Source organism: Rhinichthys klamathensis, unplaced genomic scaffold, assembly GCF_029890125.1.
Source record: "Rhinichthys klamathensis goyatoka isolate OS25496 unplaced genomic scaffold, OSU_Roscu_1.1 h1tg000571l_1, whole genome shotgun sequence".
NCBI lineage: Eukaryota > Metazoa > Chordata > Actinopteri > Cypriniformes > Leuciscidae > Rhinichthys > Rhinichthys klamathensis.
Window position 1 is genome coordinate 874,640 of NW_026607037.1, and position 27,855 is coordinate 902,494.

At 37.4% G+C, this 27,855-nt stretch overlaps 1 protein-coding gene across 1 annotated transcript; it reads left to right on the plus strand.

Moving 5' to 3' along the window:
* The first annotated feature begins 1,189 nt into the window (after positions 1-1,189).
* On the plus strand, positions 1,190-18,442 carry nlk1 (nemo-like kinase, type 1). The gene is made up of 12 exons (XM_056239789.1): positions 1,190-1,423; positions 3,193-3,501; positions 3,712-3,841; positions 3,967-4,022; positions 7,284-7,390; positions 13,207-13,292; positions 13,376-13,585; positions 14,213-14,314; positions 14,427-14,513; positions 15,599-15,797; positions 15,904-15,997; positions 18,134-18,442. The coding sequence occupies exons 2-12, from the start codon at positions 3,194-3,196 to the stop codon at positions 18,180-18,182; spliced, it is 1,428 nt and encodes a 475-aa protein (XP_056095764.1). The 5' UTR covers positions 1,190-1,423; position 3,193; the 3' UTR covers positions 18,183-18,442.
* The last annotated feature ends 9,413 nt before the right edge of the window (positions 18,443-27,855 follow it).

Here is a 27,855-nt window from a genome sequence, read left to right on the forward strand (position 1 = left end):
TATATTGAATAAGATCTGTAACCTATGTTTCCAATTCTGTTTGTGTTGATGCTTGTTTAACGCCAATATGTGTTGGTGTCGATGTGCTCCTATCCTAATTAATCTACCGTATGTATAATGAACATGCACCTAATTATACTGAATTTAACTATTGCTGTCTCACTTGCTTTATTGAGATATCATGTGTATGTGCATTTATCTATTTGAATCACGGTTGCTATAGTGATAAAAATGGGGGGAGGGGTGATTGTTTTGAAAGAAAAGGAGGATTTTTTCCCTAATACGGTACACAAGATAATACCATTTTTTGTAACGTGAACTATTAGATAGGCCTATGTTATAAAAAAATAACGATTTAATATAAAATAAACAGCTAGTTTTGAAAACATCAAATGCCTGTCCCACCTCAGAGGTCTCGACCTTTAAAACTATACAACATAATAGGTCATAATATTTTATATATTTAGCTTCAGTTTTTAGTTTTAAGGTTTCACAAACAGGACTCAGATTAAGCCAGGATTAGGCCTTAGTTCAATTAGGACATTTAAGTAGCTTTTCTAATTGTCCCTTATAAAAAAAACATTACTGGTGCAAGTGCAAGTTGCTTTCAGTTACAACAGCCCAAACATGCATTTTAGTCTGGGACTAGATTTAAACCTTGACTGTGAAACCGGGGGATTAATATTTTAAGAACAAATATTAACATAATAGGAAATTAATAAATTGCATGTAACAAATATAGAAAATTATAAATATTTTGTATTACTTTAATGATTAAATATTGGGGCATTATAGCATGGCAAGAAAACATGCAAATATTATTTCCCAGTTGATACAAATTGTAGTAACTGTGTTCATCAAGCTTAACCTTTCAAGCCTGTTACCCAAATTATTGCAAAAAAAAAAAACAATAACATACATATGATATCTATAGCATCACACAAATAGGGGTATTAAACTGTATTATTTAGACAGTCTCAAAAAACCTAGGACAATATGTCCAATCTTAAAAGGACAATATCTTCTTTTTTTTTTTTTTTTGTTAAGTTTCCGACTCTATAATTTGTACCCTAATCGTGTAAGTGAGTGTATTATTAAGACAAGACAAGACAAGGGTGAACGGTTAAACTGCGTCTCTCTCTCTCGCATTGTTTACACCGGTGGTCCTCCCTTCCCCCATACACTCATCCCTCCTTTCTTTCACTCCATCCCACTCTCTCAACTCCTCCTTCTCCCTCACTACCGCTATTTCCAACAGCTGATTTCCAGACCAGAGAGAGGGGAACACGGCGAGACAGTTGAGATTTGAGATCAGCAGCAGCAGAAGGATTTAAAGCGAGTAGAAATGCAGGGCGAGCGCTGCGATCCGCAACATCCGTCATGAAGATTTGAGCTCCGCCGCCGCTGCCATCAGCTCCGAGAGGTTAGCCGCTGTGCTAAAGCTAACTTTACAAACAACTGTAGCCAATAAACCTACATTACCAGCCTTCATCACGAGTTACAGTTCGCGTTTCCCTTTCTTTATGCATTAGGAGGGGTTGTATTCACTTTATGTTATTATTTTCGCTCTGAATGCATAATTTGTGCATATAAACTCAGATATAGGTCACGGAGCAGATTAATTAGCCAGCTAGCCAGAGGTAACAGCTGGTTAGGTCGTGTTAGCTACATTATTATTAGAGTTAACTAGCTTGAAAATGACATTAAACTAAACAAATAGAAGATTGAGATACGTGTTGGCAGACGACTGTGGTGTGTGGAAGGGCTTATAGCAGCTTAAATATTAACCTTGTAACGAGTTGTGTGATTGCAGTGTAGCAAGCTTGTTAGCTTGGATATATAGAGGAAAAAGAGCACCTTGCGAACAAAGATGAGGAACCAAACTGATGTTAACTTTCCAGACGTGTTGCAAACATGTTTTCTTACTTTTTGCAGGCTATTTAAAGTGATATAGCCGATAATTGTGCTGTCAGGCCACCGACCGAGCACATGATTAAAGTACATCAACCTTTGGCATGCATTTGGTCTGGTAATGTTTCTGAGTGACCTGCGCTGTTGCAATGCGGCTGCACTGTAACTGAACGCTGGCTCTAAGAGACTTGTTTGTATTGCCTAATATTTGCCAATTTGTTTAGATTTAATGTTTTATTTATAGTTAATTATAACCTAATTAATTGTGGGCTGGTTAATTGTTGAGGAAGTCTTTACCTTATTGTACTAACATACTACCGTATTGCCATCAAGACCGTTCAAACAATGATGTTAAAAGAAACAGTTACATTTGTATAATACATACACTTAAGCTTAATATTTCTAAACATATTCAATCATTACTTACACACATCATGTCATTATGAAGTTGTATGCAACTATGAATGTCAAGCCCCAAAACAAACAAAATAACACACCATAAAAGTGGTCCATACAACTCATACGCTATATTCCAAGTCTTCTGAAGGCATCTGCTAACTTGTGTGAAGAACAAGCAAAATTATAAAGCATAATTCACTGGGGAGAAACTCCCCCTGCATTTTGAATGTCATTTTCCACCCCAAATATTATGAGAACCAATCCAATGTAGCAATGTGTTGAATGGCAACATATTTGATATGAATAAGATTCGTGAACTCCAGTGGATGTGAAGATTTTCGGTGAATAATGCCTATTTTGTTCCATTTGTATTCCATTAAAAAATAACCGATTTTTAACTATACGAGTATGAGTAATAATAAATTTTAGTTTTTTGGTTATCAGTAATATGTAACTTAGAAATTCAAAATAATTTAGAGATTTGTAATTGTATTAACCCACTATCGGGAGTGTACTTAATCATTTTAAAGCGAGTTCACCCAAAAATGAAAATTCTGACATTTACTCAGTCTCACCCTCATGTTTATGTAAAACTGTATGACTGACTTTTCTCTGGAGAACAAAATAAAACATTTTGAAGAACGTTGGTAACCCAAACAGTTTCTGTTTCCGTTGACTTTTGTTGTATGGACAAAAAATGCAAAGTCATGGGATCCAAAACTGCTTAACATTCTTCAAAATTATCATCTTTTGTGTTCAACAGAATAAAGAAATGCATACAGTTTTGGAACAATGCGAGGGTGAATAAATGATGACAGAATTTAAATTTTTTGGTGGGCCATCACTTTAATGACTTTCTCACCCATGTTTGTTCTAATGTAGAATGGCGTTCCATGGATCCACTCGGCCGACAGTGTGTGGTAACTTGTTCCCTGGATCAGAGTTAGGCCACAAGTATTTTTGTGTCAACGCCACGACAGGCACTACCTCAACAGGCCTCAGTGCAACACCAAATCCCACTGGACCCAACGCACCAGCTGGGACTCCCAGACACCCGGCATCTCTCGGGGGCAGCGCTGGCGGAGGGGCAGCCATCCCGCAACCTCACAGTAACCCAGCAAGTGAGGTTCCAAGTCCTGCTGAAATGGAGCCTGATCGACCTATCGGTTATGGTGCATTTGGGGTGGTCTGGTAAGTGCTGCTGTCATCCCAACACACTAATTTCTGATGACTCTCCGTCCATGTAGGCTCTCTACCGTTTTTGAAAGAAGTTTCTTGTATATTTCAATACATTTTAAAATGTTTGACCCCAAACTTTTGAACAGTGGTTTTATATATTACACACTCACATTTTCTTCAATAATGTTAACATCTGGTTACCCTGTTGCATTGCTTTGGTAGGTCTGTGACGGACCCTCGGGATGGGCGTAAGGTGGCTCTGAAGAAAATGCCAAATGTCTTCCAGAACCTGGTCTCCTGCAAACGTGTGTTCAGGGAACTCCGGATGCTGTGTTTCTTTAAACATGACAACGTAAGTTTTGCGGGCTGAAAAGGAATCATGCATGCATTGATTGATTGCTGAGTGGCTGTGTGTTTTTGCAGAGTTTTAGAATTTGATTGCATGTTTTTTGTAATGATGGGAATTTGCTTTGGCAGGTGCTGTCTGCCCTTGACATTCTCCAACCTCCACAAATCGACTGCTTTGAGGAGATGTATCCTTCATACCCACTTTTTACCTAAATCTGTTGCCATCAACTTTTATTTTCTCTGTATTATAAATGCATATGTAATAAGGGGATTAAAGGTGCAGTGTGTGATTTTTAGCGACATCTAGCGGTTCGGTTGCGAGTTTGCACTAAGGGCTCAGCCCACCGCTCACCCCTCCCTTTTGAAGAAGCTACGATGGCTAAAACGGGACAAACATATCGTCGTCTGAGACAGCAGAGAATAGCCAGAGTAAGCCAAGAGTGTGTAACATTGACATTGTTTCTGTACCACAGTCCAAAACCACATCATGGATAAAGTTTACAAAGCCATAGTCAGGTGAGGATCAAGGGTCTTAATATATAATATAATAATAGTAATCAGCTGATTGTCTCACAAACGTAACCAGCACATTTATCCCCACATAGCAAACCCATAAACAGCGAGGGAGAAGAACCACATGAAACTATGCAACTATATATTTTTTCTAACAGGGTATTAAAAGTTTAGCTGGCTAAATATGAGCTGTTACTGTGGCTGAACTGGTTAAAGCGTAAAGCCTTGTTTAAACTCGACGCGTCCGCATGAGCCCAAAGGTGCGCGGCAAAAATGACATGATTGTAACAGCGCGCGTGCCTCCGCATCCCCTAGACACCATTTACTAACTTACACACAATAGGCTTTTTTTCTCTGATTTTGAAAACTCTTCGCGATCGACTTAAAATGCTTCCAAGATCGACTTGTCGACCGCGATCGACGGGTTGGTGATTCCTGTAATGTTACTGTTTTACGGTCAATGACAAGAGTACTAATCAGCTGTCTCACGAACGTAACCAGCACATTTATCCCCACATAGCAAAGCCATAACACAGCGAGGGAGAAGAACTAAATTGCAATTGCATTTATATAGCGCTTTCACAGACCCAATGGCCACCAAAGCGCTTTACATATTGCCTCACATTCACCCACTCATTCATACACCGACGGCGGCGTCAGCCATGCAAGACACCATCTAGCTCGTCGGGAGCAGCCGGGGTTAGGACTCATGGACACCTCGACACTTGGTCAGGTGGAACCGGGGATTGAACCACCAACCTTCTGGTTTGTAGACAACCTACATGAACCACTGAGCCACTGCCGCCCTCTCAAGAAGGGGGTGCCCGCGGTTATGTAGATATAAATGTCTCATTCTAAGGTAATAAAAACATTACGGTTTATTAAGTAAGTTCTTTATACACCACTGGAAACATAGTTATGGATGTCATATTGCATTTCTGTTAATAGATACTCAATTTTTACACATTGCACCTTTAAGTAATTGATTTGTTTCCGCTAGTAGTGGGTGACACTATGGTCCAACTTGTATAATCTTATACCACAGTATATGTGTTTGCATTCTATCACTAGCTATGTTTCCATCCAAAGTTGCAAATTTAACTTGGAAATTGGAATATCGCATAAAACATTGTGTTCAAGAGAACAGAACCGTCACTTCCTTGGAAATTGGCACAAAATATCTGTAATTAAAATGGAAATTGCTGTAATGGGGGAAGCCACTGTGGCAATTTTTTCCTACATCATAAATGACTTGCGCCTCTGTGCGCACAGACAAAACGCAATAAACGCTCATGTTATCTTACGTTTGGATGTCTGGTGTTTGGGAATGCAATCGTGTGAGGCTTCATGGAGGTCATTATGCCAAATCATTTTGATGGCAGACTTTTGGCTCAGGCATTTCAGAATGATCAAATCAACATTTGAGATACTGTGCAATGAAATTGGTCCACTGGTTAGTCCAGTTATCCAATCACATCCACTGTTGAGGCAAAGCCATGTGAGTTTTTGTTGTGCATTGAAGGATTTATTGGGTAAATGTGTTTCCATTGTAGTTTAAGCGTATGGCTTACCGGGTAAAAAATTTATGCGCCTTAATTGAGTGCATACGTTTATTTATTTTTTGGAATTCTTTATTTTTAAAATGTATGCGCATCTTGGCATTTCCATCCAGCTTTTTTTTCATGCAATATCCCAAAATGCGCATAAAAATAGGTGGATGCAAACAGAGACTTTCACATTGGTAACATAAAGCAACGTAGACATGGAGTAATAGCAGACCAGAACATACTGTGTAAAGAGTTACTTGCTGTATTAATATAGTGTGTAACTTGTATATCTGTGAGTTGGAAATTGTAGTCTTATAACAGGGCTTGACGTTTCGAGCATTTGCGACTAAAAATAGATGTGTGTGAACTCTAAAATCTATCTACCGTTACCCCTGTAAACAAAGCAGCTACTTTTTGTTTCTGACCAGAATTTAGATGTTTTTAACAGCCATTTCCGATTTTTGACTATGGTGCTCATCACAACAAATACTTAAATACTTTAAGACTTAATAGGCAAATTTACTATTTTCTAAATGAAAACCTAAAACATGCCCTGGATATTGACTGAAAATGTCTGATTCTTTATTATTGTGCGGTAACACTTTACATTAATTAATGTTAACTAACGGGACCTTATTGTAAAGTGTATAGTTCTTTATGGTTCTTTGGCTGTTCTATTGCTTTATTGTATTTAATTGTTCAGAGTTATTTTTATTGTGAGAAAAAAGTTATTAAACCTGTTGGGAGGGCAGTACTTTATTATAACCTAATTCAATACGTGATAATACCTTATACAATGATAAAAGCTTCAATATATTATGAAAATATAATTGTTTATAAGAGTTATGAGAGTATTCCTCTTATAATGTCTCCTCATATCCCCTTATTAAGCTAAAATGCATTATTTGAAAAATTTGCATTGTTCCCCTGAAGTTTTTTTTAATGGGCTTCTAAATTTGTCTGCTTATGAATACATGCGCTCCTTGGTAAAAAAGTAAACGTCAGGCCCTGGCCTTCTAATACAAATTTTACTGTCTAGTATGTAAAACTCTTATGTAGCATTATGTGAAGGTGTTTTTGCACTTATTAATTTATGAATATCCTGGTTTGCATCCAAAATGAACACCATGGCAAGTGAAAATTAGCTTTGGCAAGTAAATAAAATAGTGTTATTTGCCAGTTGGAAAACTAACTATTAGGAACTTTAACATATTTAACAGATGTTTTTTTTTTTTTTTTTTTTATTGACATGGCAATGATGATATAAAAATACTCTTAATGCACTGGTATGTTCTTTTTTTGGTTAATTTTACCCATTGCTAGTTTCCCTCTTGTGTTCTCATAGTAGAAGTTGTCATTGTGGCCTTAACTGAGTCTGTGGTGTAGATACGTGATCACTGAGCTCATGCAGAGTGACCTACATAAAGTCATCGTTTCCCCTCAGCCTCTCACCACCGATCACATCAAGGTGTTCCTCTACCAGATACTCAGGGGTGAGTTCACATGGGCATATGTTACTTTGGGATTATAATTTTTTTATTTATTTTTTATTTCGGTCAGGTATTTAATCAGGACGGATGAGGATTTGGTGTGTTTTGTGGGATGGGATTCTGTTTGAACTTGTAATCAGCCTGGGAAACTTTAATCTTATGATCTGAAAATAAAATTTGTTAACAAAATCCTACTGAACTGTTAATCTTGTTTGGGGCAATTTTGACTCTCGTTGCTGGGAGAGTAAAATTAATCTTCTTGCTGAGACTGTATGTGTTATAATGTATATGTATATTAAATAATTGTATATTGTTCTCGTAAATTTTTGGATTGGAAAGATATTTTTGAAAGACGTCTCTCTAATGCTCACCAATGTTGCATTTATATGATCAAAATACAGTGAAACGTCTCTGGTTACTTGACTGTAACCATTTTCCTGAGAAAGCAGGAATGACCTTTGTGTGTGACCAGCTGAGAAGCATGTGTGCGAACACGCCAAGGAACTTGGCAGCATCTGACGGTGACGTCATTGGAATCCGTGCTCGTCAGAGTCTATAATTAGATGTGCCACAGGTGCATCTTCAGGTATCACTTTGTCTGAAGAGCAGTTTGGGCATATCCTCAGTGCGGCAATGAACGAGGCATCTCGTTCCCGCTTTCTCAGGGAACAATGGTCAATTAACCCGAGATGTTCCCTTTCAAAAGCTTCTTTCAATGCTGCGCTGAGTTAGCACTTTGGGAACGAGAGAGAGAAGTTGAGGGGACTTTGTGCCTCTTGAGAGGGGAGGAGGTCCAACTCTGCTTCGTAGATTCTTTCCCAGATTTGTTTCACTACCTCTGGGTGGAGTTTCCATTCCCCATTCGGCACAGTTTGTCTGTACAATAAATCTGCTCCCACATTCAGATATCCAGGGATATAAATCACTCTGACGGACAGCAACTTGACCTGAGCCCAAAGCAGAATCTGCTGCCCTAGCCTGTTCAGATGGCGCGAACGCAGACCTCCCTGGCGATTTGTATAGGTGACTGCCGCAATGTTGTCCACCCGCACTAGGACATGGTAGTCCCTGAGCTGCTGGAGGAAGTACTTCAGGGCCAGAAATACAGCCATCAACTCAAGGCAGTTGGTGTGCCAATCGAGATGATGGCCCCTCCATGCAGTGGCGGCATTTCACAGAGTATGGAATTCCCTCTGGGCATAGGCCTACATTGAACAACGACATTACCGAACGATATACCTCACATTATACCAAACAAAATGCACGATGCACTATTAACTCTATTACACTATTAATTAAAACTCAGAGTGAACAGCATTAAATATAAAACCACATGCTGTGCCTTTTTGTTGCAGTGCAGTTTTTATTCCATAAGTGTAACGGTTTGCTGACAGCACTACAGTCCTCATTTTTTTATCGCTGCTTCCATTCTCATGATTGCTATTAATTTCGTCATTAAAAAAACATCCAGGGAAGATTGAATAGGCCTGTTTCTTTTCATTTTTACTCAGTATCTGACAGCTAGGCTAATCAGGAAGACGCGCGATTAAGTGCGGCTGCGCACACTCTCTCTCTCCAAATTTTTTTTATAATAATATTTTTCCAATAATGCATACATGTATACATTTATATGTTCATTTCAAAATCTGCCATTGTGTTTTCGACATTGTTAAAATAATAATAAAAACACGTTTTTTCCTGAAGTGGGATCTAATCAGAGAAGTCTGCGTTAAGATCATAAGAGCAGCGCTTATCGCATGTTTTGCCTTTGGACTTATTATCAAATTAATATTATAATTTTTTTTGCAATTTTATTGCCCTAAAGCAGTGGTCTCAAACTCGCGGCCCGCGGGCCATTTGCGGCCCACAGGGTAATATTTTGTGGCCCCCTACTTGACATTAAATGTTAATGTTAGTGCGGCCCGTCGTTTGCGTGTGCCGCGTTTTTAAAAAAAAATTGTTTTTTATCCCTTATGGGCTACCATAGATAGTCTCGTGACAGCTTACGGTGGGTTTGTTGTCAATAGTTGTCATAGACAACCGCGAAGTACAAACATACTGCGCCTGGCAAAAATGAGCGCGTCGCTTCAATTATGAGCGCACTTACCGCGCGCCTACATTTGAAATAACGAACTTGAGCGCGCAAAATATGTGAGCGTGATATGTGAACGGCCCCTTGGCGAGCTACCACCAATCAGGCCACGAGCTACTGGTAGCTCGCGAGCGACGTGTTGGAGACCCCTGCTCTAAAACAATGTGAGAATAATCACTTTGAGCTTGTAATATGTGTCCAACAGGTTGATAAGAAGGTTTGCTTTGGTTTGTGCAGTCAGTAATTTGAGACACTATACATGTGTAGAAAGAATTCAATAAGACGGGCAGACATGACTGCAAATATTTGTATTTCAAAAGCAATAATTGTTTTTCTAAGTATAATAAAAGGAAATGTGCCTTCCAATAAAAACATTCAATATCATTAATGTGTTGTATAAAGAAAATAAAAAGGACATACGCAAATATAAATATCACAAATATGTGTTATAGACAAAGAAAGTTTGTAAAGTGAACTTCAACTGTCAGAAGGACAGCTCATGAAGAACCAATCATGTACAGAAAGGTATGTTCAAATTCAGAGGAACAGTTCAGAAGAAACGTTAATAATAAATATTGAGAAGATTGGATCAGTTGTGCTCCTTTTTTGGAATACTTGAATACTATTTTTTGTGGAATACTTGATGTGGCCCAGCCTGACCCCGACTCTACCTCCAGCGGCCCCCAGTTAAGTTGAGTTTGAGACCCCTGCCCTAAAGTATGAAGTATAGCAAGAGTAGGAAAAGTCACAAAGTCTCATGCCGTTTGGATGAAAGGAATTTGATAAATAAATAAATAAGCCCAGATTTTACAGTGCGAAACCGTGTTGAATTGCTCCAGCATCATATTATGTAAACTGCATTTATGACAAACAAAGAACTACATGGATGCATATATATCATAACGATCTATTAATAAATGCACACACGTTGTCCTCTGCTTTTGTTCTGACGCTGACTTTGCGGAGATAATACTGGGAGGAGCCGGTTTCATATGACTTTTAAAGGTGACTGAGGCGATCACGAATTAGTGTACAGTTAATAGAAAATTTTCAGGGGGGCTGGGTGGAAATTTAGGGTGGTTAAAGCCCTCCTAAAATCTTTAACGAGCATCATCATTAGCTGATGTTTTATCTGAACTCTGACTGCTAGGGTATGGCAACTGCCATACTCTGCCATACGCAAACGCCACCCCTGCCTCCATGTCTCTTGGGCTGGATGGCCATCTAAGACCACTCCCCAGCCTGACTGGGAGGCGTCTGTCGTTAGCATTTTGCGACGGCAAGACACGCTTAGTGTGGGACCCAAGGCGAGGTACCGGGGTCTGAGCCACATAGAGAGGGTAAGTAGCCCGTGGCACCTAACCCCTATTTGCCCTTGGGGATTGGCCCTTAGATAAAAAAACCCTGGCCTTGAACCACAACTGAAGTGGTCTCATGTGCAAAAGGCCCATAGGCATCACCGTGGACGCAGCGGCCATGAGACCTAATATTCTCTGATACTGACGAACAGTAACGTCCTGACCTGGCCTGATGTTGCTTAGGGTGTTTAGCATGGTCCCGATACGTGTGGGTGACAGTCGTGCCCGCATGGTGACCGAGTCCCATACAACTAAGTACGTCGTCCTCTGGGCGGGAGAGAGAACGCTTCAACCCCAGAGAGACAAGATTAGCTAGGACGGCATCTCAATGTCAAAGCACAAGCTCTTGAGACTGGGCCAGTATCAGCCAGTCATCTATGTAGTTCAAAATGCAGATGCCTTGGAGTTGAAGAGGAGTTAGAGCGGAGCCAGCGCTGCATCCATGCATTTTGTGTATCTGCAGGGTGACAGGGCCAGGCCGATTGGAAGAACCCGATATTGGTAAGCTTCACCCCTTAAAGGGTAACTAAACCCCTGGTCAGAGCCTGACTCCACCCACTGGCAATATTTGAAAAATGCTGGAATGTGGGTAGAGCCTAGCAGAGATAGAGGGGACGAACCGAGGGCAGGGCTGAGCGGGGGGTCGTGCACCTGAGACCCGCAGTGACTGATTATTTGACAGCTGCTGTCAGACTCGCTAAAATATCTATATCTATATATAAAAAAAAAATCCAGCAAAACGCGCCGGCGTGTTTGTCGACACTAGAGGGGTAACTTTAGCCTAATAGGAAGGTACATAAATTGTGATTAAAAATATATGCTCACTCACATCATTACGCCTCTGCGGTGATGGAGTCCATGAAGAGCAGCGTTTAGCACTGCGTCGCTTTTCAGCGCGAGCTGTGTGGAGAAGCCCATTTCCACCTCTATAGCATTGGAGAAGTAATTGCGCGTAAAATGCAGTTTGCACACTCCAGCTCTAGGCGGGAATTCGCGGTCTTCCAGGCCAAGTGCATGCAACCACTGGCCGAACGGTCCACGCACAAATCTCCCGGATTTTGAAAACCAAATGTTGACAGCTATGCTCGCTACAGTGGTTTTGACCAAACAAGATGGTTTTTATACTGCCAAGGGCGTGGTAGCTCGTACCAAGGGCATGGTGAGCTGAACCTGCTTACATCACCTGCCACCGCTTACGGCACGTACCACCGCAAACATCCAATAGGAAAATTCAACTGCAGTAGCCACCGTTCAAGCCGAAGAGGGCAGCACTCAGACGTTTTTACACCATATATTGTAGAATTAAAACACTTTATACCCAAATGTCAAAAAAATTACTCGAATCAATGAACAGCACTAATAAAGCCCCATTCTTACAGATCATAAACTAAAAAAAGTTGGTTTAGGGTTTAGTTACCCTTTAAAGCAAACCTCAAGAACTTCCTGTGTTGTGGCAGTATTTCTATATTCTATATGCGACCTTGAGATCGATCGTGACGAACCAATCGCATGGTTGGATTTGCGACACAATCATTTGATAGTTAGCATCTTGAACTTGAATGTTCTAAGGGACATGGGAAATATAAGGGAAATGAGCAAGCGAGCGCGCACTCTTAACAAAGAGTGACATACAGAGAGAGAGAGCTTACATACACACACAGTACGACTTTGTAAGGTCTGAAGACAAAGAAAACCTGAAGCTGTACCTGTGGCACATCTAATTATAGCCTCTGACGAGCACACATTCCAATAACTTCACCGTCAGATGCTGCCAAGTCCCTTGGCGTGTTCGCACTCATGCTTCACAGCTGGTCACACACAAAGGTGTTCCCAAAGCGCTAACTCACCACAGCATTGAGAGAAGCTTTTGAAAGGGAACCGTAATATTGTGAAATACTATTACAATTTAAAACATTTGTTTCTACTTTAATATCATTTTAAAATATAATTTATTCCTGTGATGGCAAAGGTTGTTGTTATATTGATGATGTTGTTGTTTTTCACATTTTGCCTGGCAGAGATAAATACATAAATGTATTTTCTTGTGTGTAATAAAGAAGTAATACAACATTTAGGGGTCTTCTGCATATGAAAAAGTCAGATCTTCCTTTTTTTCTTTTCTTTTTTGTTTTTTGTTTTCCATGCCTGCCTTCCAACTTTATCCATGACATCATTTTTTGTTTTGTGCAACCAAACTAGTGGATACACAGCACCTTTAATATAACATGGGTGTTTGTATTGGCAAGTGCAGGAAGTCTTGATTTCCTAGTCAGTAGTAGTGTTTAGTTATGTGGTTAGTGTTTGGTTATGATATGTTATTATTCCTCCTGTTGATGTCCTTTATGAGGTGTCCTTTCTCTTTCTCTCAGGGCTGAAGTACCTGCACTCTGCGGGCATTCTGCACAGAGACATCAAACCAGGGAACTTGCTGGTCAACAGCAACTGTCTGCTTAAGGTACCACACTGCACATGTGCTCAAATGTACTCAGTCAAACAATAATGGCAAAATGAGAAATGTCACTTTTCCTTCTCATTGAGATTTGTGACTTTGGCCTGGCACGAGTGGAGGAGCCAGATCCTTCTCGTCACATGACCCAGGAGGTGGTGACGCAGTATTACCGTGCTCCAGAGGTTCTGATGGGATGCCAGCATTACACTTCAGCTATAGATGTCTGGTCTGTAGGGTGCATCTTCGCTGAATTGCTGGGCCGGCGTATTCTTTTCCAGGCTCAGAGCCCCATACAACAGGTAATGGCATACACTAACATTCAAAAGTTAGGGGCCCGTAACATTAAAAAAAATAAAAATACTTTTAATCTGAAAGGATGCATTAAATTGATCAAAAGTGACTTCAACCTTATTACAAAATATTTCTGTTTGAAATAAATGCTGTTCTTTTAAACCTTCTCATCAAAAAATCCTCTTTTTTTTGGAAAAAGTATCACGTTTAAACACTAAAATATCAAACAGGGTATAACTGTTTTCAACATTGATGATAAGAAATGTTTCTTCAGCAGCAAACCATATTAGAATGTTTTTTGAAGGATCACGTGACACTGAAGACTGGAGTGATGATGCTGATAATTCAGCTTTGCCATCACAGGAATAAACATTTGAAAATACATTCAAATAGTAGACTTTTTTTTTAAATTGTAATTATTTCACAAAATTACAGTTTTACTGAATTGTTCATCAAATAAATGCAGCCTTGGTGAGCATAAGAAACTTAAAAGTCTTAACCACTATTAAAGAATCATCTTTAATACATTAATTTAAAATCTAGCTAAAATGAAATTATTTTATTCATTTGATTTTGAAATGGTATGAATGAAAAGTGTCTCTTTACTCACTCAGTTTCTCCTCTCTTTTTCTCAGTTGGATCTGATCACTGATCTTCTCGGGACTCCTCCTCTTTCTGCCATGGCATCTGCGTGTGAAGGAGCTCGAGCGCACATTCTTAGAGGACCCCACAAACCAGTTCTGTACCCTGTCTTACAATGATTTATTAGTCTTTAAATATGTAATGCTCAAAAATATCCTCAATTTAAATACAATATTCTAAGTTTAATTTGTGCTTTCTCTCCCTTAGCCATCATTGTCTGTTCTGTACATGTTGTCGGATGGGGCAACACATGAAGCTGTTCATCTTTTGTGCCGCATGCTAGTTTTTGATCCAGTGAGTATGATGTATACATTTTTTCAAATCTTTTTGTGGTCATTTTTTGATAGCCTACACTTAAAACAATAGTTAATTTTGGGCTGCAAATGCGTCATAAGATTCTTCCACATTCTTCCATAAATGGTTGACTCTCACAAAACTGCAGGAAGCACACTGACCAATGTTTAGATGTTTTTCTTCATTATTTAGATTTTTAGGTTTAGATTTCTTTCTTCTTAATTATAACATTGTTTAATTTCCAATGTCTTCTTTAAATAATAAAATAAATATATGTAGTTGTAGCATTTGTTGTATGGTGTGTAAGGTATGCAGATGAAGTGATTAGATAATTTTGGCTCCATTAAGATAATTTTATTAGATTTTTTTTTATTGTAATTCTAAATATATAAATAAGAATTGGAGTAATTAAAATCTAGTTCATCATCATCATCATCATCATCATCATCATTTACTTAATGTAAAATGATCTCAAAAGTGACATGTCTGGATGTGTTTAGGTACTGAGAATTTGACAATATTTTCAAGACCAATAAGTACATTTCCGTTCGATGTAAAAATAAATCCCAATAGTCTGGAAATACACTACCATCCAAATATTTAGGGTCGTTAAGATTTTTTTTTTTAAGAAGTTTCTCATGCTCACATCAGCTGCGTTTATTTGATTGAAAATACAGTAAAAACAGTTAACAATTAATACGTTAACAAATATATACTGTACATTTTAATATATTTTCAAATTACCGGTAGGTTTATTTCTGTGATGGCAAAGCTGAATTCTAATATGTTGATTTGGTTGTAAAGAAACATTTCTTATAGATAAAAACAGTCGTGCTACTTACTATTTTTGAGGAAACAGTCATGCATATTTTTCAAAAATCTGGATGAATAGAAAGATCAAAACAACAGCATTTATTTGAAACTGAAATCTTTATAAATGTCTTTACTGTCACTTTTGATCAATTTAATGTGTCCTTGCTGAATAAAAGTTTTAATCATAAAATGATAGTTATTTTTATATATTATTTGTAGTATGTTGTTGTTGTTGTTGTTATAATTATTATTCTGTGTGTCTCCATCCATAGGCCAAGCGCATCACGGGCAGTGATGCTCTGTCTCATCCGTATTTAGATGAGGGTCGTCTGAGGTACCACACATGCATGTGTAAGTGCTGTTACTCAGTGCCCAGCGGGAGGGTGTACACCCGAGACTTTGAGCCGCCTGCAGATCGACCTTTCAGCCACAACTATGAGCAGAGCATGCACTCTGTTTGGCAGGGCAAAGGTGACTCTCTTTTTATCACTCTGGCCCTTTGTTACAATATTAAACTTCATCTTCTTTTGACATGAAGGACCTATTTTGAAAGACCCGTTTTCTCTCTTCATCTCAGAGCTCATCCATCGTTTTATAACAGAGCACCAGCAAGGCAAACGAGTGCCTTTGTGCATCAATCCCCAGAGTGCAGCCTTCAAAACCTTCATTAGGTCAGTACAAGAACAAGTGTTTTTTGACAAACCTTTTTCAAATACATGAACTCAAAATTAACCATGATATGGAGATGTAATCAGATGTAATATTTACTCACTCTTGTAGTGCATTTGATAGTTGCTTAGCTATAAGATTTATTATTGTTGTTGTTTAATTTTCAAATGCCTGGTATTAATACCAATATCTAGAGCAGGGTGGTCTCTATACAAAATATTATTTTAAATAAATGTATTTTATATAGTTATTAAAATGTATATTTTATGTATAAATGTATATACTAATATTAATAATGTATTGTTGTTGCCTGTTGTTGATACCATTAAATATAAACAAAGCAGTAAAATATAAATACAAATAAATATTTGATGAAATTATTATTATTATTATCATTATTAGTAGTAGTAGTAGTAGTTATATTATATAAACCAGTATAAATATAAAACAAAATATTATGCATGTGGCCTTATTTGTGTCCACCAAACTTCCATTTTAAAGGGTTAATTTAAATTCTGTCATTTACTCACCATCATATCATTCCAAAACCGTAAGATTCATCTTCAAAACAAAAATGAAGATATATTTTTTTTAAATCTGAGAGCTTTCGGTCCCTCCATTGGCAGCTACGCAACTACCTCATTGACGCTTCAAAAAGTTCATAAAGAGATCGTAAAACTAATCCATATGAATTGCTCATATGGAACTGTTTAGTCAAAATTCTCTGAAGAGACACAATCAATTTATTTGATGAACAGATTGAATTTAGACTTTTATTCATATATAAACTAGGGCTGGGAATCGATTATAAAAATTAACTAATTAATCGCACAATTTGCTGTGATTAATCACATTTCCCCCAAGCATGTAATCATCAATATTTATGAAGACATAGAATCACCAAATTAAATTAAACAACACAGAAAAAAAAAGAAAAATGTCCACTAAAATTGGACAGAAAATAGCCCGATATTAAAAGTAATATTAAACATCAATATATTATTCTTCATTCAGTTCTATGCAACATACTTAGATTTAACAGATTTATTTTTGGACTAATTATCAAAATAAAGTATAGTCCTACAAAGCTATTTTTACCAGAGCATGTGATCAGAGCAGGTAATTTTACCATTGTTGCCCAGCATGGCTATACCAGGTCAGTAGGGCTATTGCAAACAGAAGTCTACTACTGAGAAATTTCACGTTATTTGAGCGGACTTTGCTTCTCCAGTACGTGATCGTTACATGATTGGAGCGTTTGGGCTGTGAACGACAGAGCAGAACGCACAGCGCAAACACGGTGCGGAACGTTGCGCAGAGAGTGCAGCGCGCTGACACACACACACACACGGAGCGGAAAAAAACCTGCTCGTGAAGTTAGTAAAACAAGCTGCGTGAGAATGAAACCTGATCGCCAAACACAGAGGGGCGGGGCGACATATTTTCGGCTTATATTTTCTGCCTTTTTGTCTTTCTCAAAAAACGAAAATGCCATTTTCGGCCGATAATTTTCGGCGGCCGGAAATTCATTGCATCCAGCTTCTATGGTATTTGAATTCAGCTTTGCTAATTGTACACATCATCTTTGTTTTGTCAAACGCGCCATGAGGCAACTTTTTAAATGCAAACGTTCCTCCTAAAACTCCATCCTTGTCCTTCTCCATCATGACAGGGTGACTTGGTTCGGCACACTCACAATAGCAGCCGCAACAGGAAGTCATTAAAACGAGGCAAAAAAAAATCAATTGCTGCGTCAATATTTATTTATTTATTTTTTATGCGTTAAACATCTCAAATTAAGCGCAAAGATTAACGCGTTAATTCCCCCAGCCCTAATATAAACATTGATCAGCAAACATATACACAAGCTAAACCAATCCTGCTTGATGTACAAGAATGAACCTAATTGGTTCTTGTGGAAGCTCCAACGTGCTGCACAACACACGAGGATGAACCTCGTTGGGTCTTGTGGAAACTCAAACATGCTGCGTAACACAAGAATGAACCTCATTGGTTCTCAGATTTCATTTAAAATATCTTCATTTGTGTTTCGAAAACGGACGAACGTCTTACAGGTTTGGAACAACATGAGGGTGAGTAAATAATGACAGAATTGTTTTTCTTACTTTCTGTATCAGATCCACAGCCTGGCATTCGTCAAAAGTATCAAGGAAAGAAGAGAGATGAGGGATGAGGTGTATACTGGGACATATGGATCATAGAAGCAAGCTTGCATTGGAGATGACTGAAGGATCACATGCTTTTGAACGCATTTCCAGCACTCTTACCAAGTCAACATGGGGATTTCTCAGAAAAACATTTTTCCAGTTCCACTTTCACAACACTGATGAATAATGCTTCTGATGCTGCTGAGAACAGTTTTATACTGACTATGTGCTCGAAGATTATGGCAAATGGAGTTTTCCACAAAAAAAAAGAAAAGAAAATCTCATGGATTGTTGAATTTTGACTAAATGAGCCAACGTCAATGTTGTGCAATACAGATATCTGGAATAATGCAAATGATGAGACTGCGCTGACCATGATTTCACTAACAGATGAGATGACAGTGCCCACAAGTCCATAGCATCACCCCCGTGGCCATCTATAACTGTGGTGTATCTCCAAATTCAGTCTATAGACTTTTATCACTGTGTTCCTTTTCTGGGTTCTTAGGTTTTACTCTTAAATTCTGTTAACCAAAAGTTCCAAAAGTCTTCTTTCTTAGTTATGGCTTCCTCATTGAACTGAATGTTTTCTGTTCAATACCACTCAGACTTTCTCTAAAAAAAAATTTCCTTACTGTTATTATTTTAATTTTATTTCTTTTTTTGAGGGAGTTTATTGTGCAGATTTCTTTCTAATCTCTCTACAGTTCTAATGAAGCATCCTGTGCAAACGATCCTTGAGCAAACGCATTAGTTTTAGAGTTGCATTAGAATGCTGTTTAGGGTCGATGGCGTCTTGTGTTTATCTGAGGAACGTAGGTACTGTGCTGTTCCTGCCTGAAGCATCTTCCCAAAGCCCCCCCCCCCCCCAGGACCAAACGAGATTGATATCAGTATCCTACTTTATGATTGGGCGAGGCTCTGTAGGCAGAGAAGATGGATCGAATGTTATTTATTTTCTATTTTTAATTTATTGTCTTGTCTAACTTTTTCGGTGTTTGTGTTAGGCGGACCAGGTGCGTGCGTTTCATGGCAGCATGAGCAAGTCATGTGGTCCGTGCGTGTTTTTGAAAAACCGCGGTTTCGGGGAGTTTAGGGAATGTGCAGTGTTGTACTTTTTTGAATATTTCATTACCTCAACCAGCCCTCAGTTCACTGGGCTTGTGTGTATAGACTGAACCCAATCGTTTATCAAAAATGTACTGTAATACAGCCGAATGACGTCAAGTGTGTGTGGAGCTCCTCCACTGGGCAGCAATCTCTCCCTGAATTGTGTTTCTGAATCAATCTGCTTTTCTTTTTCCTTCTGAGTGAGGGATTGGTGGGATGGTGGCTGATGGGTGAGTCTTAGATGCTTGTTGGAGAAATGCTGCTGATTGTGTAATACCTCCCTGACTCCTTTGTAAAAGTAACACGTCTAGAGCTCAGGTTTCATATTATACTATATGGACTAGACTGTAGACACTGTAGATGTGGATCCAGGCAGAGTTACTGAAGACAAGCAGTTCTTGGTGCTCTCTGGGTTTATTGCAGAAGGCCGAATTCTCAAATGCCCAGTACTGTAAATGTTTGCCTCCTACCAGCAGGTGGCAACAAAAGCGCAGGGCACGATTGGATGCATCAAGGCTGTTCCTCATTAATAATGTCTCTCAATGCATGTGTGTATGGACTTCACTTGGATTTGCAAATTGCAGTGCATTAGTTGTTTTATTTGAGAAACTTTTTAAATGTGCTGTTGCTATTTAATTTTATTATAGGAACATGTTCTTTTTAGGTTTTGTTTTCATGTATTGTGACCAATTCTTTTAGGTTTTTGGTTTTAATCTTTTTGTTTTTTTTGTTTAAGTTGATGTTTTTATGACCACGTTTGCTATTGTGTTGGTAGAAAAACTAGCAAAATAGTGGGATGAAGATCAGTGGGTTGGTTTAGTCGTTTTCGTCTTACTGACTGCCAAGCAGAAAGTGAACTTTTTAAGTAAATGGTGAATTTCCTTTAGTCGTAAGATAATAGATGTTAGACATTATTAAGATGAAACTGAAAACTTGGTATTTGTGTTAATGACTATTATGGCTTTGATAATATGATTGAATAGTTGTTTTAAGATGGTCATTATTTCTTATGTTTTATTAGGTTTTCTTTTCTTTTTTTGTCTTTGCATTTTAGAAGAAAATATGTTTTTGGACTTTTTGTGTTCCCAACAAATACTTGAAGTTTTTTTTTAAGAAAAAAAAAGAATACGTGGATTAGGATAAAATAGACATTAAAGAGACAGACACTGGAAACCTTGGCTCTGCATCTTATTGGCTTGTCATTACAATTACATTCCAGTTCAAGGACATAGTTATGATATTTCAATAACAAAGATTTTGAAGAGGTTTTAATGTTCATGTGGTTTTGCAACTATTTTGGCATGAAATGAAAATTCTTCATATCTATTTTCTAATGGCATATTATAGGACTTATTGTGAACAATTAATTTATGCATGTTTTTTATGTTTTGACCTAAACTAATGTTTAAACCAAAAAAAAAAAAACTTTTACGTCACAATACGGATGAAAAGATCTGTCTGTTTCATTGTGACTTCAAAATTAAGTGATTTAAAAGTTCTTCTAAAAAAATCTATAAATCTTGAGGTGAAATCTTGATCATGACACAATCACTGTTTTGTGTCAATATGTTTGTTCAAGGAAGGCCTTCTAGAATAGATTCACATGACAAACTTAAATATCAGAAACTGGTCACAAGTTACCAGACTCTTACAATAAATACAATTTTAATGACCAAGGGCCTCATGTATAAAAGGCTTTGTGTATGTTTCATCCTAAATGTATACATACACACAAGTTTTTAGATTTGTAAAACCGTATGTATGTCCGAATCTGCACCTGTTAACTTGATTTGTAAGTACATACTCAAGCTTTATTTCACATGTTCTCAAGTCCCTGAAGTAACCATAAATGGAGCTTAGGATACTTTGTTGTGACTATCTCCATATAATTTCCATATGCATATTGCCTTCCAGACAAAAAAAAAAGTAGGCGACGCATTGCAGGACAGAAGTCTCCAGCACAGATATAAGAGAGATTACACTGCTAAAATCACCCATGTTTTTCACCCAGTAAAACTATTGTTAAGAATAGAAAAAAAACAGATGTAAAATTGGATTAGATACTAAGTTTTCATATAATGTATTACGAATATAGACCAAATGAAAAAAAAAAAAGGTTCTGCCCATTTTGTTCACCGTCTTCCTTGCAAAATTCTGTGGATCACTTAAGGAACTTTGTTTTACAAATATAAAAAGCGCTACAAGCTACATTTTCTAAAAGCAGAACATTTTTTTTGGCAAATGTAACTTTTAGGCTTCGGGGGCCTGGTGGAAATAAAAGGACATTTTCCATTTGCACACTATTTATAAAAAAATAAAATAATAATAATATACTTGGCGTATGCAGATATAACTGGTGAGAACTTAGCACTAACCTTCTTTCCCATCAGGAATATTGCATAAAGTATAAATATAATTACAGCTATGATGTGAAACACACTGCCCATTCAGCTGATATTAATTTTTGCTGCATACCGACATTCTGTTAGTCAGAAACTATATATTTTAACAAAAGTACAACCCCATTTCCAGAAAATTGGGGACATTTTGTCAAATGCAATTAAATCAAGAATCTGTGGTTTGTTAATTCTCTTTAACCTTTATTTAAATGACAGATGTACAAAGAAAATATTTCCAATGTTTTCACTGACCAACTTAATTGTATTTTGTAAATATAGGCTATACAAATTGATTTTGATGACTGCCACACATTTCAAAAAAGTTGGGACAGAGGCATGTTTACCACTGTGTCACATCACCTCTCCTTTTTCACATAATTTGTTGCAAAGAAAGCTGGAAACAAAGATGATCAGGTGATATAGTTTTCAGCATCATAAAGTAGAATAAGTCACTAATCTTATCCCTGACCAAAAGTGGTTATTTGTAATTAATAGATTATATTCACCATCAATACTTTCTTGCCACAGATCATTCTAAAATTAGATTTTTAAATACATTGTAGAAATTTTTTAAGACACCCAGCATGCATTGCGGCATGAAGCATATCACCATTGTTGAGATTCATATGCTGATTCTTGATGTGTGTGTCTGAAGACTTTTTTTCCCATAATGTATTTAAAAGTCTAAATTCAGAATGTCTGATCTGTTGCAAGAAAATATTGTTGGTGAATAAAATCTATTAATAACAAATAACCACTTTTGATCAGGAAAAATATTAGGGCATTATTCTACCTTACGTTGCTGAAAACTATATCACCAGGGGCCCGTTTCAATAAGGAGGTTCAACCAACTCTGAGTTAAAACTTGAACTCTGAGTTGACTTACCCTGAGATGGGAAACTCTGAGTTTTCGGTTACAGAACAGCTGAAATTAGTTAGTTCAATCAACTCTAAGTAGACTGACTCTGAGTTAAGCGCGTGCACCACAACTATAAAAAGCCATTATCAATGGAGTGCAGATATTACGAGTCACCATGGCAACAGCGCCAGACAAAAAGAGGAATTACTGTTATACAGTGTTGGGTGTAATTAATTACCAAGTAATCTAAATATTGTAATTTAATTAAAGGGATTACTCTTAATTCTGTAATTTAAAATAAAATCTGATGTAATTACATTAAATACTGTAGAGACTATAGAACAGTTCAGTATAACACAATAGTGGATTTAAAATACATTTTTAAAATACAAGGTATATTTTTAATGTTACCTTCTCCCTCTACACACTTTGGTCAATTCAAGAATAATTCATGCAATTGTATATTGTTAATTTGAAAGCATTAAAAGTGCAGTTTCTTGTCTCTCCTTGTATTGTTCAAGTGGTTGAGGTTGATATGGGATTTAGTAATTAGTAATAAGTAGACCAATACTTTCTAAAGATAGTAATTATTACATTAATCTAATTACACTGTTGAAGATGTCATTTGTAGTAATTAATAACTATTTTAGAGTAACTTACCAAACTGTTATAATATCAGAGGTGAAACTGAAAGAACAGTAGCCTATGTTATTCAACCTAATTTTAATTTTCATGTAGGCTATAGGTGCAATCCTGCAGGCATTAAAAGAACGTGGCAGCAGCTGAAAATAAAATATATAAACATAGTTCAATCAGGTAAGGCTTGAGCATATCATGGGTGTAGGCTACCTGACTTTACAAACATTTGACATATTAAATAACTAAATAGCATCCAGTATATAGCAGTGCAGCAGCATTTCTGGCTGAGGGAATTCCTTCATCAGAGCCAGTCACTCCCGAAGATTCAAGCCTTCATAAAATGTAAGAGGTCTACATGTGTGTTATTTTCTATATAGGGTATTTTTGATATTTCCATTTTACTTTGGGTTGGGTTTTTCGTTTGTCCCAACAGATTCTGATGGTAATATCTGTCTTTTGGAGCCTCCTGTCCCAACACAACCCCAGGCAGTTGTAAGTAGCCTTTACTCAATACACCAGAAATTATGACAAATAGGCCTAAACTTCATAAATAGTAGGGACACACTTCAGTGTATAATGCCACAGTTTAATTCTGTAGAATTTGTTTAGAACTACCGGAGGTGGAAAGAGTAATAAAATATTTTACTCAAGTAAAAATACTATTACTTTGATCATTTTTTTTACTTAAGTACAAGTAAAAGAAGCCGGTCTAAAAATCTACTCAAGTAAAAGTACTTCTATTCAACGACTCTCCTATGTAGGGTTGTAATTTATGAGAGTTTCACAGTATGATAACCGTCTCAAAAAATATCACGGTTTATGGTATTAAACAATTATTAAATATATAAACTGCATTATTAAATAACGGTTATTATTATCATCAGTTAAAATGACAGTTAAATAAATTAAACATTTGTTCAATAAAACTAATTCTAATCAACTAATTTCAATAATTGATTATGAATTAGATTAACAACTTATTTTGTATCATTAATCATTTATTAAAATGTTTAAAAATAATTGAGTTCAATGAAATGTTTTTATTCAGATTTTTTTTTTTTTTTTATGATTTAATACAAATATATTATCAAAAACGGTGGTAATCAAATAAAAGTTTAGCAAACGTTTTAATCCTTTTATTTTTTGGCAAAGTGCTGCAAAACAGATTTAGTCAATTAAACCATAGACAAACAATATATATATATTCCTTAAATAATGTTTAAATAAATTGTAGTATTATTGTTGGTGTTTAACACTGCTTCCTCTTTAAAAAAGGGGAGGAGCCCGAAATAAACTCTAGGTTTACTGAAGAAAACCTGCTCCCGACCAGGTTAGGTTCACAGAGTAAGTTACCATGGTAACTGACTCTGAGTATAAGTTACCTCTCTTTCAGAAAAGGGCTTGACTTACTCTGCTTTCTCGGGTTTGATATACCTCCCATTCTGAAACAGAAAACCCAGAGTTTCCCTCATTTCAGGGTTAACATACTCAGAGTTTTCACTTAACCTCCTTTCTGAAACAGGCCCCTGATCATCTTTGTTTCTGGCTTTCTTTGGAACAAGTTATGTGTTTTGGTAAACACTGTTACAAAGACCACAAACTCGCATCAAAAGCCAAGAATCAAACTGCCCAACTAAATGAAACACTGATCACCATAATGGTGATCAAAATGTTTTCAATAAAACATCAACATCTAAACCTCTGTTAATTATGTACAAGCATCTGATTGTATTGATTTATGTACGAGGTCTGATTGTATTTCACATGAACAAAACATGCTAAATTTTAAATTAAAAAAATGTAACAATCATTGACAAATTCTAAAAGTAAAGATATTTGGGGAATGGACAATGCTCTTCTTAAAAAACATAAAGAAATGTTTGTAACTCCTATCACATACCTGATAAACAAATCAATAGAAGAGAGTTTTTAAAACCGCAGTGATCACTCCAGTATTCAAATCGGGGGACAAACATGAGGTCTGCAATTACAGGCCGATTAGCATACTTCCTGTTGTCTCAAAGATTGCAGAGAAAGTAATTGCGGAGCAAATAAAAGAACATTTAAACAAAAATAATATGCTACATCCCATGCAATTTGGATATAGAAAACACCATTCCACCGAAACTGCATGTTGTTACTTTATTGAGGTGGTGAAGGCAAAGCTGAAAATGGGCGGGGTTGTGGGCGCCATGTTTTTGGATCTAAGCAAGGCGTTTGACACGGTCAACCACTCTGTGCTACTGAGGAAGCTGACTAACTATTTGTCTCTAAGTGCACTGCAGTGGGTAGAATCATATCTCAGTGACTGTGTCCAGTGCGTAAGAGTCAAAATTAAGTTATCAACATCTAAAGCTAATGACATGGGTGTCCCACAAGGCTCTGTTCTTGGGCCATTGCTGTTCGTGCTTTACATAAATGATCTTCCTTCGGTGTGCGGTGAGGTGGACATGCAAATGTACGCGGACGATACTGTAGTTTACGTGCATGGAAGTGATGCGACCAGTGTAGCTAATAAACTAACCAATGTTATGGGAAACATCTTAAATTGGCTTTTCTCTGCCTCGCTCACACTGAATGTAAATAAAACAGGTAGCAATGTATTTTACCAAAACTCGACGACTGAAGTCCTCCTTTCCATGCATTTATGCAAATAATTAAATATTTAGGTCTTGTTTTGGATTCAACCTTTCAAAAAACATGTTAAGAAAATGTGCAGCACGCTAAAATACAGTTTGTCTGCTTTTAGACATAGGAATACATTGACTCATGATGCTGCAAAAATGTACTTGGAGGCAATGATAATTCCTCATATTAATTACTGTATTTCTTGTTGGTCACAGACGAGTGAAACAGGAATAAAACCTTTAAAATCTTTATATAATCAAGCTGTTAAAGTATTAAACAAAAAGCCACTGAGATATAATCACTGTCTGATTCTTGAAAAATACAGCATTTTAAACTTTGATAATATAATTGTGTATGCCAATGTGCGATTAGTTTTTAAAATTTTGAATAATATTGCGCCCCCTCCCCTGAAAACATTTGTCCAGTTTTGTTCTGAACAGATGACTAGGAGTACCAGGTCCACGAGTTGCAATGATTCCAGACTGCCTAAACGTGGCTCGGCCTTTGCACAGACAGCCTTCTCATTTAAAGGCATCAAAGAACAAACTCCCTCCGAGTCTGAAACTTACCCTGAAGGATTTTTCTCGCAATACAAGAAAAGTGCTATTGGAAAACCAATAGCTATCGTGTCAGCATAGATAATTGTGTATGTAAATATGACTTTTAGTGATGTTTTATTGTAGTAATCTTGGTATGATTTACTTGGACTGATGGTTGTAATGGGGAATGGTTGAATGAATGAATTAATAGTTGTATTTGAGTGACTAATTACATTTTATGTTGTATATTTTGTATTGTAATTAACCTGCTCGGGGACTACAGATTAAGCTAAATCTGGTGCAAAGCATCTTTAATTAATGTTTTTTTGCACATTGTCCCTGTTGAAATAAATAAGTAAACATGTGTGCTAACGAGAGGCACCGCATTCTTAGTTCGTCCAATGTCAAATTTATCTTTAGCCCTAAGGGTTTCTGGAATTCCTGATAATAATTGAAAATTGTTTTCAATTGAAGTTTCAGTAACAGTGTTTTTCTCTCCCAATGCACAACCTGTGAACTGTCACTGTCTGCATTATTGGGTATGCTCTTACCCCTGCATCATTTGCATAATACCCAGCATCATGGCAAATCCATCCCCCCGACTCCACCTGTTCCGTGGGCCACACTCCTACTTCCTCCCAGGAGCCTCCTCTCTTCCCCGCAGATACATGAGGCTGGACTTGCATCTGTTGGAAGAAAGCAGATTGAGAGTGTGTTAACTTTACAGTATATGCAGAGAAATGCTGTGATATTAATAGATATTCAAGATTTTATTTCATTGAACCACTTCTCTTCATACTCACCGTTTCTTTTATGGCCCACAAAGTACAATGTAAGTACAAATGAAGGAGTTATAGCCTAGTTATAATGCCAATTTGGTAGAATTTTTCCACCCATTGGTATCAATTTTATTCCTGACAATGATACAGAAATTGTCATTTCTAATTTAGACATTAAATCTCTACCTAATAAATTCCGAGGATTAACCCCGATGTACGATAAATTGTACAAGTCTGATTAGTAAGTGTCAATTTATGAATTTTGGATGCGGCCTCTTTCGTGAGCGTTGATAAAGTGGTTTCTTCATCTAACAGCTTTCTCACCTCCGCCTGAGTCACTCTCATTCTCGTCAGAGCTCTCACCCTCTGTTTCCACTTGCTCTTATAATGGAGCGGCCCTGCAGAGCTTCCAGCTACTGGCACATGCTCAACTTCCCCTTTCACAGCTGCAGCAGCATTCGTGCTGTATAGGGGCGAGGCTTTCTGATGGTTGCCTGCATATCCTCCAATTCCTGCTTCCTCTTTTTTTGTCGGCAAAGCAATGAAAGCAACTGCTGCCTTCTCACCTTCTCTCTGCTTCTCGTATGGTGTCTCAGGCTGCATCTTTTGAAGAGAGTCCAGTCAATCCATCTCCGTTTCTTTGGGGGCAAATTTTTAAGAAGACGTCTCGTCTCCCCTAAAATTGATACACTTAAAGTCCCACAATCAGCAAACTGTCTTTTTGTGAATTTTGATCACA

Bases quoted from the DNA above. Each gene is read 5' to 3' on its own strand.
- nlk1 (XM_056239789.1), top strand. From the start codon at position 3,194: ATGGCGTTCCATGGATCCACTCGGCCGACAGTGTGTGGTAACTTGTTC. The intron at 14,315-14,426 runs GTTCTGTACCCT...TCTCTCCCTTAG, and splicing joins TTAGAGGACCCCACAAACCA to CCATCATTGTCTGTTCTGTA. The intron at 15,998-18,133 runs GTCAGTACAAGA...TTTCTGTATCAG, and splicing joins GCCTTCAAAACCTTCATTAG to ATCCACAGCCTGGCATTCGT.